This window comes from Thalassophryne amazonica, chromosome 1 (genome assembly GCF_902500255.1).
Source record: "Thalassophryne amazonica chromosome 1, fThaAma1.1, whole genome shotgun sequence".
Taxonomy (NCBI): Eukaryota; Metazoa; Chordata; class Actinopteri; order Batrachoidiformes; family Batrachoididae; genus Thalassophryne; species Thalassophryne amazonica.
In genome coordinates this window covers 48333737-48347091 of record NC_047103.1, presented here as the reverse complement: position 1 = coordinate 48347091, position 13355 = coordinate 48333737, and the positions used below count along the sequence as shown (strand labels likewise).

At 42.5% G+C, this 13355-nt stretch overlaps 1 protein-coding gene across 1 annotated transcript in view; it reads left to right on the top strand.

Moving 5' to 3' along the window:
* Nucleotides 1–13355, top strand: part of drd3 (dopamine receptor D3) — a 156759-nt gene that overhangs the window by 76221 nt on the left and 67183 nt on the right. The window contains exon 5 of the mRNA XM_034169444.1: nucleotides 11451–11644. Within this exon, the coding sequence (XP_034025335.1) occupies nucleotides 11451–11644 (194 nt within the window). The remainder of the gene's footprint in view (nucleotides 1–11450; nucleotides 11645–13355) is intronic.

Genomic DNA, 13355 nt, shown 5'->3' with positions numbered 1-13355 from the left:
AAACTTAACGGTGCGCTGTTACGCGCAACAGCGTGCAACAGCGTGCAACAGCGCATAACATTATTCTTGACCATGCATATAATGGTTCCTGATTATGCTCCACCAACACATTAATCATAACGCGTGGTAACAGGTTGCAGCAGTTCCCGAGGACACCTGACGCCTCTGCCTCAAATCATCACATTTGTGATCAACAGCCAAGAATGTAAACTTCGTGGCATTCGTGACGTGCCATCATTATATGCAAACGCAGCATCAGAGAAGCTCTTGTGGGTGCTGCAGTCTTTGCGTCACGTGACCGAGTTACACAATGTGGTTTTGCACACAAACTGGGATAGCACTTATGAGGTTCTGCATACAAACCACATCTTGACTTGCATTTACCATAGGATTTATGGGGTGTTGCAGCAGAATTGATTTTGTTATCGGATATGAGCCTCGGTAAGCTTTCACTTGCAATGGTTATCTCATGTTCCATGGGCGTGGCATTTGCGGGGTTTTGCGCCTGAATTCTTATATAAAATAAAATACCTGGCCGCCATATTGGATTTTCAAGTGGCCCGCACTTCTTTCTCAAACACTAATTTATGGAGAAACATTCATGCCAAATCTGATGCTTGTATCACCAAGTGAACAATTCTGGCCCAAACTCAAACTTATCTGCTCCACTATATGTCATTAGTGACTGTCACAGATCAGAATGTGGCTATGTGTATGCATGCCCGTGAATGTGGCAGAGGTGTAGCAGAGAGCTGTCATTGACACACGAGCCCATAGCACCCTCATAACAATGCCAAGCTCCCCCGTAGCACCTGCAGAAAAAAAATCTCTGCCACTGTTGTCTGTCCACAGTCAATAAGCAAGTAAGCATACATATTGCTAGCACGAATGGCTGGTAGCCCTTTCAACTCTTGTGTCCACATCATAACTCTCTCATTGAGACTGCAACCTCCAGGTTGCTCCTGGTATGCAGTTGAGTGCCTCGGATGGCAGCACACTGACATATTCTGTATTTGTGGAAACGACCATCCAGATTGTTACCAGTGCAAAGTTCAAAAGCCAGCATCTGTGATGGTATGGGGTGTGTTAGTGGTCATTGCATGGGCAACTTACACATCTGTGATGGCACCATCAATGCTGAAAGATACATCCATGTTTTGGACCAACAAATGCTGCCATCTAAGCAGCGTCTTTTTCAGGGACGTCCCTGCTTATTTCAGCAAGGCAATGCCGAGCCACATTTTGCACGTGTTACAGCAGCGTGGCTTCGTAGTAAAAGAGTGCGGGTACTAGACTGACCTTCCTGCAGTCCAGACCTGTGGCCTATTGAAAATGTGTGCTGCATTTTGAAGCGCAGAATACGACACCAGAGACCCCGGACCGTTGAACAACTGAGGTCATACATCAAGCAAAAATGGGAAAGAATTCCACCTACAAAGCTTCAACAATTAGTGTCCTTAGTTCCCAAATGATTACTGAGTGTTGTTAGAAGGAAAAGTGATGTAACACAGTGGTAAACATACCACTGTCCCAGCTTTTTTGAAACGTGTTGCAAGCATCATTTCAAAATGAGCAAATATTTGCACAAAAACAATCAAGTTTATCAGTTTGAACATTACATATCTTGTCTTTGTGGTGTATTCAATTGAATATAGGTTGAAGAGGATTTGCAAATCATTGTTTTCTGTTTTTATTTACATTTTACACAACGTCCCAACTTCATTGGAATTGGGGTTGTAATTAACTTTGACAGGATTCCAAATCGTTCTAAACCGCACGATGTGGACGAGACACCTGCAGCTGTAAACAATTTCTGATTCTATGAGCATGTGGATCCATCAGCCAATAAAGCAAATACGCTATTGGCTACAAAATTATTATTTTATTTTATTTTAGTGTTGAAAGTTAAAACAGATCCGATATGTTCCAGCTTCCAAATTCTGCATGAAGGCACAATATGACACAATCCAGAGTGGACACACAGGCTGCATTAATTAATTCCACACGGTCCCCATTAATTAAATCCATTTTTGTATAGTACTGAATAAATTCAGCTTTGAATAAAATTCCAGGTGGTTTGTAAATCATCAATTTGGCACACAGACATGATGCTTTTCACCAGTTGATTGCCCAAAAGTCACGGAAAAAGTAACAAGAATAACCAAAACTGCTTACTTATGGAAGGGAATCTTGTCTCCCTTCTTCCTCTGTTTGTGACTTTGCCAACATGCACAGCTTTCCTGCATTTTTGCACCTGTTTCTTGATGAGATTCTTTGAGCGTCAGTGCACACTACCCACTGAGTTGCTCTGACCCAAAATGGCAACCATGCCTCCTTGCTGGAACATGTCTCAGCGCGACTGCTGACTCTAGTTCTTATATAGGGCTCGGTGGCATGAAGCCACTTATAATAAATTAAGAAATAACAGCAAAAAGGTAATATAATAATCATTATAATATAATTTCTTCATGTAATTTGTTTTATTTTACCATATAGACCACAATGTCAGACTCTGTAATATGTGTGTTTCTGCAGGTACACAGCGGTGGTGATGCCTGTTTTGTATAATACCACTCATCGTTCCAGGAAGAGAGTTTTTGCAATGATTGCCACAGTGTGGGTCCTGGCCTTCGCTGTCTCTTGCCCCCTGCTGTTTGGCTTCAACACCACAGGTCAGATTTTATCAGGATATCTGGTTTACTGTCTGCTACATACCACCAACATGTGAATGCAGTATCACAACTTGTGTTTTGGGATTGTGTACGTTGCATCTGCAGAGAGTCAGCTATCCCAACCATTCACTGACTTTTAATAATGAATTTGAGCAGAGTGGAAGTTAAGTCAGAAGATAGGTTGTCCCAAATGGATATCATGTGCTACCAATCAGTAGCATTATTTTCTCTCCATTTGAACAAACCAGAGGGATGGCAGAAGAGTTGAACTAACTTCTTTGAAAGCTTTCCACCAGCATGCTCACACATAACATTCAAATAATGTCAGGGGAAAAAACTTGAGCTACACCTGTATCTGAACTAACGTGGGCTGAGATACCACTGTCACATGGAAAAAGAGCTGAGCTTTCCATCACAGAGTGTTGTCAGCAACGACTTGAAAGCAGTATGATGTCATGATAAACAATTTTGGCACTTAACAAAGCAATGTCCTATTCATTCATGGAAAACATTAAAGTGTACTGCTCCAGTGAGTCTTCATAAAAATAAAAAAAAACAACTAAATATTTTTCAGGCATGTAGGAGTAGTAAAAGGCACACTGTTGGCAGCAGTGATGATAGCTCTTATGCTTCAGCACTTTGGACAGCACCTTTCAGGTGTTCACATCTCTCTTTAAAAAAATTAAAGGGGCATCAGATTATTTGAGAGCATGGGGGAGGGACACATTAAAATTGATTAGAAATCAAATGACTGATCTCCACTCAAAGTTTTGAATACGCACAAAATCTTCTGACGAACTCAGTGGGCATCAGCTGATGAGGAATTCATTTTGTGCTTTATAATAGCACTTTATAAGCAAAGGTGCTGACAGCAGTGAGGGATCATAGCACATCAAGACAGAAGTACATCTCAGTCTCCACCCCTATGTGTAATGTGCTGGAGTGCAGCACTATAATGAAACACGTTTTCGCTCTGTAACTTACTTACTAAAAAAAAAACAAAAAAAAAACAGGAAAACATGTGTCAGATTATTTTTTGAAAGGGGTGGTGGGGGGATGGGGGTTGGCGGGTGAGTACTGTGAAATATAATCCCTTTTACAATGCTACACGCTACACCAGGTGTGCCCAACCATTTGGGTCGGTTGCGAGTTTCAGTCCATTGCATGAAAAAAAAAAAAAATCTGAGACAATTTAGTTAGTGCTGCTATGACGGACTGATGCAGAAGGTGGCAGCAATGCACCAATAAGAATGCTGACTGGCGTTAAACACCATAGAAGAAAAAGAAAACAACAGCAGAAGCTAAAAAATCGAAAACTTATCTTTTTCATTCAGAGCAGGAGGAGGATTATTTTTTCATTTATTCGAATGGCAAATCCATCTGTCTTATCTGCAATACAGCAATGTAGCTTTACCAAATAAGGGAATTTGGAGCGGCATTTCAGAATGAGTCACAAGAGCTACAGTGCAAACTTCCCGGCTAAATGACCTCTGCACACCTGAAAAGTCCAGGAAATGAAAAGTCGCCTGGCAGCACAACAGTCCCTAAATATGGAAGGTGTGATGGATGTGGCTAACAAGATTGCATGTTCTGTTCGAGGCAGGAGTCTGCAGAAGCATTTATTCCGTGCACAGCTGGAGGAGACGTGCAGAATACACAGATGCTGCTGCACACAGAGGTAAATTTGTTGCCCAAAATGAAAGAATTTCTGAAACATGAGTCTTCAGCCTGGATAGCTGTGCTATTGGGAATGAGATCCTCACACTGAAAAATGACATTGAGCTCAATTCCAGAGCAACACCTGGCATGAATGTCCAACTCTGGAATCTAATGCAGAAAGAGAAATACCCCAACCGCAGACAAACGGCACAGAATTTGACTGCACTTTTTTGGATCAACTTATCTGTGTGAATCTGCCTTTTCACACATCAAAATGATCACGTCAAAATTGTTTGTTAAGGCTGCTCCTGTTTGTTATTCAGGGTCGCCACAGCGGATACAGCCAGAGCCACGTTGGTATTTGGCGCAATTTTTAAGCCTGATGCCCTTTCTGACGCAACTCCAGTATCACCTGGAGAAACACACAGCCGCTGGTGTTCCGAAGTGGTCTCCCATCCAAGTACTAACTAGATCCTGCACTGCTTAGCTTCTGAGATTGAGGATCAGGCTGACACAGAGCAGACTGGCTTCATCCTTGATATCTGGACATAAATAGAAATAAATAAAATCTGTAGTTTTTCTCAAAGAATATCCTTTCAGACATTAATGACACAAATCTTACTCTGTACCTCTGAGTTGAGCTCTTGCAAATGGCTGCACTGCAAGTAAACATCAATGTAATTCATAAGAATGCAGGACATCTCATTTTGGGAGGAAATAAACATTGTAGTCTGTTGTAGTTTGTTCTCTGTATTACAACATTTGGAAAGATGTTGGGAAAGTGTAGTGACACGGACCCACAACAGGGGGCGTAAATGAACGGACAATGGAAGAAGTCAAATTATAACACTTTACTGGTGTGAATGTCACAACCAAACACAGCAGAATCAGAATGTGCAACAGTCAATTAATAAAGGTGTCGTGTGGGCAGGCTCGACGATAGGAGACGCCCGTCAGGAAACGAACCGGAACCACACGATTTCCACCGCCACCTGAACCCGAGGAATACTGGAGCCGCCAAGTCCCGGAGTCCCCAGGTGGCCACCTCTCCGGCGTGTCGGATCTGGTACTGCTGGTAGAAAGCAAAAGACAGTCAAAGGGTGGGTGTGTGAACACCCAGTAACAATGGTTGGAATGCCACCTCCACCTCTCACTCAACACGTTGCAGTGGTCTCAGAGGAAAAGGAGCGCCGTCATGCACAGCCTCCACCAAAACGACCGGTTCTCCTGCAAACACTCACAATCACAGATTTATAAATCTCAAGAAAAGGCTGAGAGTAGTACCTCCAAATGAAGATGATATCTCGGCAGTTTGGTGGAGGTGTCTTCCTGCTTTTATACCAGATGTATGGATTAGTGACAGCTGTCACAGATGATGGGTGACAGCTGTCACCACGGCTTGTTCCTGAGGCGGCAGCGCCCTCTCGTGCCTGAAGCCCGCACTTCAGGCAGGGCGCCTTCTGGTGGTGGGCCAGCAGTACCTCCTCTTCTGGCGGCCCACACAACAGAAAGAGGTGTCATTTGATTTAAAACGGCGATTCGGACCCTATCTTTCTAACTTGACTTGGCAGAGAGCAACGCAGCATTTGGAGCTGTGCGAACGGGACGGAAGATGATTCTCATTTCTTACTTGCAACAAGACAAGAGTTTAGAGATTTTAATCCACATAAAAGTGACTCACGATTGACATCTTTGAATGGCTTTGATAGGGGTTAAGAAACGGACTTGCTGTTTCTGAAAAACAGCGAAGCAGAGAACCAATGAAGCAGCAGGTCGGAGGACTGCTTCATTGCTTCATTGCAGAGCTGCTTCAGAAGTGGTTCATTGCAGATCCACTGCAGGGTCTGTAATCAACATAGAGAAATGATAGTTTTCCAGATAAACACCCTCAAATCAACATGCCACTCTGAAGGACTGATAAGGGAATTGTTAAGCAAAAAGGCTATTGATGTCGATGGATCAAATCATTTCTTAACGATTCTCGAAAAGAACCAGTTCTCGATACCCAACCGTAGTCAAAATACAGAGCCACCATGACTGATAACCACCTTGCGGCCTGCTTATGGTTGGTGCTCAGCTCCTACTGTCTGGACTATGAGAGACTAGCTGCCTCCTCTCAGTGCCAGAAGTCCCTCTAAGGTAGGGAACAACTTTTCCAACTTGAATTAGGCATTGTATTCTTTAGGTTGTTTGTTGTTGTGTTGTTAATCAATCAATCAATTCAATCAATTTTATTTATATAGCGCCAAATCACAACAAACAGTTGCCCCAAGGTGCTTTATATTGTAAGGCAAGGCCATACAATAATTATGTAAAAACCCCAACGGTCAAAACAACCCCCTGTGAGCAAGCACTTGGCGACAGTGGGAAGGAAAAACTCCCTTTTAACAGGAAGAAACCTCCAGCAGAACCAGGCTCAGGGAGGGGCAGTCTTCTGCTGGGACTGGTTGGGGCTGAGGGAGAGAACCAGGAAAAAGACATGCTGTGGAGGGGAGCAGAGAGCAATCATTAATGATTAAATGCAGAGTGGTGCATACAGAGCAAAAAGAGAAAGAAACACTCAGTGCATCATGGGAACCCCCCAGCAGTCTAAGTCTATAGCAGCATAACTAAGGGATGGTTCAGGGTCACCTGATCCAGCCCTAACTATAAGCTTTAGCAAAAAGGAAAGTTTTAAGCCTAATCTTAAAAGTAGAGAGGGTGTCTGTCTCCCTGATCTGAATTGGGAGCTGGTTCCACAGGAGAGGAGCCTGAAAGCTGAAGGCTCTGCCTCCCATTCTACTCCTACAAACCCCAGGAACTACAAGTAAGCCTGCAGTCTGAGAGTGAAGCGCTCTATTGGGGTGATATGGTACTATGAGGTCCCTAAGATAAGATGGGACCTGATTATTCAAAACCTTATAAGTAAGAAGAAGAATTTTAAATTCTATTCTAGAATTAACAGGAAGCCAATGAAGAGAGGCCAATATGGGTGAGATATGCTCTCTCCTTCTAGTCCCCGTTAGTACTCTAGCCGCAGCATTTTGAATTAACTGAAGGCTTTTCAGGGAACTTTTAGGACAACCTGATAATAATGAATTACAATAGTCCAGCCTAGAGGAAATAAATGCATGAATTAGTTGTTCAGCATCACTCTGAGACATGTCTTTGTGTCTGTAAGACAATCCTGCAGTTTAGCTAATTGGTGTGTGTCCTCTGGCTTCATGGATAGATAAAGCTGGGTATCATCTGCGTAACAATGAAAATTTAAGCAATGCCGTCTAATAATACTGCCTAAGGGAAGCATGTATAAAGTGAATAAAATTGGTCCTAGCACAGAACCTTGTGGAACTCCATAATTAACCTTAGTCTGCGAAGAAGATTCCCCATTTACATGAACAAATTGTAATCTATTAGATAAATATGATTCAAACCACCGCAGTGCAGTGCCTTTAATACCTATGGCATGCTCTAATCTCTGTAATAAAATTTTATGGTCAACAGTATCAAAAGCAGCACTGAGGTCTAACAGAACAAGCACAGAGATGAGTCCACTGTCTGAGGCCATAAGAAGATCATTTGTAACCTTCACTAATGCTGTTTCTGTACTATGATGAATTCTAAAACCTGACTGAAACTCTTCAAATATACCATTCCTCTGCAGATGATCAGTTAGGTGTTTTACAACTACCCTTTCAAGAATTTTTGAGAGAAAAGGAAGGTTGGAGATTGGCCTATAATTAGCCAAGATAGCTGGGTCAAGTGATGGCTTTTTAAGTAATGGTTTAATTACTGCCACCTTAAAAGCCTGTGGTGCATAGCCAACTAATAAAGATAGATTGATCATATTTAAGATCGAAGCATTAAATAATGGTAGGGCTTCCTTGAGCAGCCTGGTAGGAATGGGGTCTAATAGACATGTTGATGGTTTGGATGAAGTAACTAATGAAAATAACTCAGACAGAACAATCTGAGAGAATGAGTCTAACCAAATACCGGCATCACTGAAAGCAGCCAAAGATAACGATACGTCTTTGGGATGGTTATGACTAATTTTTCTCTAATAGTTAAAATTTTATTAGCAAAGAAAGTCATGAAGTCATTACTAGTTAAAGTTAAAGGAATACTCGGCTCAATAGAGCTCTGACTCTTTGTCAGCCTGGCTACAGTGCTGAAAAGAAACCTGGGGTTGTTCTTATTTTCTTCAATTAGTGATGAGTAGTAAGATGTCCTAGCTTTATGGAGGGCTTTTTTTATAGAGCAACAGACTCTGTTTCCAGGCTAAGTGAAGATCTTCTAAATTAGTGAGACGCCATTTCCTCTCCAACTTACGGGTTATCTGCTTTAAGCTGCGAGTTTGTGAGTTATACCACGGAGTCAGGCACTTCTGATTTAAAGCTCTCTTTTTCAGAGGAGCTACAGCATCCAAAGTTGTCTTCAATGAGGATGTAAAACTATTGACGAGATACTCTATCTCACTTACAGAGTTTAGGTAGCTACTCTGCACTGTGTTGGTATATGGCATTAGAGAACATAAAGGAGGAATCATATCCTTAAACCTAGTTACAGCGCTTTCTGAAAGACTTCTAGTGTAATGAAACTTATTCCCCACTGCTGGGTAGTCCATCAGAGTAAATGTAAATGTTATTAAGAAATGATCAGACAGAAGGGACTTTTCAGGGAATACTGTTAAGTCTTCAATTTCCATACCATAAGTCAGAACAAGATCTAAGATATGATTAAAGTGGTGGGTGGACTCATTTACATTTTGAGCAAAGCCAATTGAGTCTAATAATAGATTAAATGCAGTGTTGAGGCTGTCATTCTCAACATTTGTGTGGATGTTAAAATTGCCCACTATAATTATCTTATCTGAGCTAAGCACTAAGTCAGACAAAAGGTCTGAAAATTCACAGAGAAACTCACAGTAACGACCAGGAGGACGATAGATAACAACAAATAAAACTGTTTTTTGGGACTTCCAATTTGGATGGACAAGACTAAGAGTCAAGCTTTCAAATGAATTAAAGCTCTGTCTGGGTTTTTGATTAATTAATAAGCTGGAATGGAAGATTGCTGCTAATCCTCTGCCTCAGCCCGTGCTACGAGTGTTCTGGCAGTTAGTGTGACTCGGGGGTGTTGACTCATTTAAACTAACATATTCATCCTGCTGTAACCAGGTTTCTGTAAGGCAGAATAAATCAATATGTTGATCAATTATTATATCATTTACTAACAGGGACTTAGAAGAGAGAGACCTAATGTTTAATAGACCACATTTAACTGTTTTAGTCTGTGGTGCAGTTGAAGGTGCTATATTATTTTTTATTTTTGAATTTTTATGCTTAAATAGATTTTTGCTGGTTATTGGTGGTCTGGGAGCAGGCACCGTCTCTACGAGGATGGGGTAATGAGGGGATGGCAGGGGGAGAGAAGCTGCAGAGAGGTGTGTAAGACTCCAACTCTGCTTCCTGGTCCCAACCCTGGATAGTCACGGTTTGGAGGATTTAAGAAAATTGGCCAGATTTCTAGAAATGAGAGCTGCTCCATCCAAAGTGGGATGGATGCCGTCTCTCCTAAGAAGACCAGGTTTTCCCCAGAAGTTTTGCCAATTATCTATGAAGCCCACCTCATTTTTTGGACACCACTCAGACAGCCAGCAATTCAAGGAGAACATGCGGCTAAACATGTCACTCCCGGTCCGATTGGGGAGGGGCCCAGAGAAAACTACAGAGTCCGACATTGTTTTTGCAAAGTTACACACCGATTCAATGTTAATTTTAGTGACCTCCGATTGGCGTAACCGGGTGTCATTACTGCCGACGTGAATTACAATCTTACCAAATTTACGCTTAGCCTTAAATAGCAGTTTCAAATTTCCTTCAATGTCGCCTGCTCTGGCCCCCGGAAGGCAATTGACTATGGTTGCTGGTGTCGCTAACTTCACATTTCTCAAAACAGAGTCGCCAATAACCAGAGTTTGATCCTCGGCGGGTGTGTCGCAGAGTGGGGAAAAACGGTTAGAAATGTGAACGGGTTGGCGGTGTACACGGTGAGAGCCAACCACCAGTAGAGGCCAAAGTAGGCCAGTCCTAGGCCTACTTGTGCTTATTCTTTGCACCATGCACATTTACTTCAGTAATGTATTATTATTGTTAAAATGTGATCTTAACTCCAAAAAACTGTGTAGTTATATTGGTGTATAATAAATTGTGGCTATGCGATGCCTTTCGATATAGCTTGGTAGATCTTGATACACTGTCAACTTTAAAAATAGATTTTGGTTCAGAAAAGGTTGGGTACCCCTGCACTACACAATCTCCCCAATATATGTGGTCTTGCCACTTGTGTGGTGTGTGGCTGGCACCACACATGGGGTGAAGAGTGAGATGGACTTCTGTGTCGCAGGCCGTACAAATACTAGGTGTGGAGGAATTGTGTAGTTGTAGTTCTATACAGTCTATGGTTAAGGGTTTTACTGCAGTAAAATCCCTTTTTTCCAGCTTTAGATTACAGATATTCGACTTGGGAATTTGAAATATTGATACATAATCAGAGGAATCAGACTGACTTTGTTTGCAGTTGTCCTGGATCAAGATAAAAATCCAGTCTTTCAGTAACTTCTTGGGCTGAGCCATGAGGGGATGAGGTTCCTCTGTCAGCTATCTGGGCTTACACTCAAGAACAGGGTGAGAAGTTTGAATGTCCAGGAGGGTCTCTGAGTAGAGCCCCTACTCCTTCACATCGAAAAGAGCCAGCTGAGGTGGTTCAGGCATCTGGTGAGGGTGCTCCCTCATCATTTATCAGACAGTTCCAACTGGGATAATGTCCTGAGCAAAACCCAGGATGCCCTGGAGGGGTTATATTTCCCAGCTAGTTTAGGAATGCCTTGGGATCCCCCAAGTTAGAGGACATGGCCAAGTATATGGAAGTATGGGATGAGTTGCTTGGTCTACTGCCGCTGCAACCTGGACTGGGATAAGCGGCAGAAACTGATGTCAATACTAAATTTTTGAGGAATTATTCTGTTATTCCAAAGCGGGGTGCATTTACTCGGGTTGGCGGTCTGCTGTAAATTTCATTTTCTGACTGTGTTATTGTCCTTTGAGCCGGCATATTTATATTTTCCTGTGACTTCAGATGACCCCATGGTGTGCTCCATCTCCAACCCTGACTTTGTGATCTACTCCTCGGTTGTGTCCTTCTATCTACCTTTTATTGTCACTCTGCTGGTCTACATCCGCATCTACGTCTTCCTTAGGATGAGGCGGAAGAGGATCACCTTCAGCAAGACCAGGGGAAAAGTCCAGCCAGATTCAACCCCACCATCTGTGGTGAGAGCTTTTCTATGGTTACATATGTGTATGTACACTAGCAACCATTTTCTAAATCATATACAAACCATTGAAAAGAAGAAGCTTAATGTTCTTTCTTTATACACAGTACATTTCCTGGGTGCTATTGATTTCAGTTCATTCTGCTGCACCAGTTCGTTTATTCTGATGGAAACGTGGGAGAGGCACCACATCATAGGAAATAAGCTGTCTGTGATATAGTTTGTATTTTGACTGTTGTTTCGCAATGGAATAAGTACACCATCTGTAATGTGTTCAGGTGCTGGAAAGTTGAGTTGAGAAGAAAAATTTATGTAAGATAAACTTTTGAATATTTTTCTGAGTAATTCAAAATCTAATCCACATATTTTCATAGTGATAGGAGGGAAATTAAGTTTGTTGCACTGCTGATGGTCAGCAAATTACACTGAGCTCACACCTGGTAGCGCACCACACACTACATAATGTGACATGAATGTGCATTCTGCCGCAATCATACAGAAAAGCAAGTCCTATTGCGGAGTGAGCGCATCAGATCCATTACAAATGAGCTTCTTGGCAAGATGTGATCTCAGTGCGGCAGTTCAAGTATGTTCAACTGGTACCATATTTCCCATATTACACTATAATGAGCAGGGGTGGTGACCAAGTGGTTAATGCGCTTGGTTTCAGTGCAGAAGGTTCCGGGTTCAAATCCCACTCCTGCCACATTTCTCCATGTAATGTGGAGTTGCGTCAGGAAGGGCATCCGGTGTAAAACCTGTGCCAATTCAACATGCAGATCCAAGGTGGATCTGCTGTGGCAACCCCGAGTGCAAAACAAGGGAGCAGCTGAAGGGACTTACACTATAATGTGCACTATGTGACATTACATTAGTGTTATTACAAGCAGAGAGACACAAACAGGGTGCACACAGTACATGCACAAATTTGGACCCGAGCAAAACAGGAGCAGCCGGATATAAACATACTGATGCACTCATCTGTGGAAACGTCCACCACACTTCCATAAAGACTTTGTGAAAATTGTGGAAATGAGATTTCTTCCTATCTGGTCTTACACTCTGGGACAGGGTGAGAAACTTGATTATCCAAGAGGATTCAGAGTAGAGCTGCTGCTTCTTCACATCAAAAGAAGCCAGCTGAGGTGGTTCTGGCATCTAGTGAGGATGCCCCCAGTTGACTCCCGAGGGAGGTCCAACTGGGAGGAGGCCCAGGAAATGCTGGAGGGATTATATTTCCCAGCTGGTTTGGGAATGTCTTGAGATTCCCCATTAAGAGTTAGAGGACTTGGCTGAGGATAGGGAAGTGTGGGAGGAGCTGCTTGCAGAAAATGAAAGAAACAAAAATAAAAAGCTGTGCACTTCTAAAGAATCCAGCATCCAATGGGCCTCATGTATCAATGTTGCGTACGGCGATATTTGAGCATATATGGGGTGTACGCCAAAATGGCTGCGTTACTTGGCATGTATCAATGTGGTTGTTGGCGTACGGTGCGCTGAAAATATACACCAGGTCCAGAGGTGGTGTAAATTATACACCAAAATGAACCAGCACTGGAATCCACATAAAAATGAAAATGATCAACATGATAAACACTGCCATCATACAAATCAATGCATATGTTACATAAATAACACTTTCCTGATTGTTGTGTGGGCCGCTGAAGAGGAGGTACTGCTGGCCCACCACCACCAGTCGGCACCCTGCT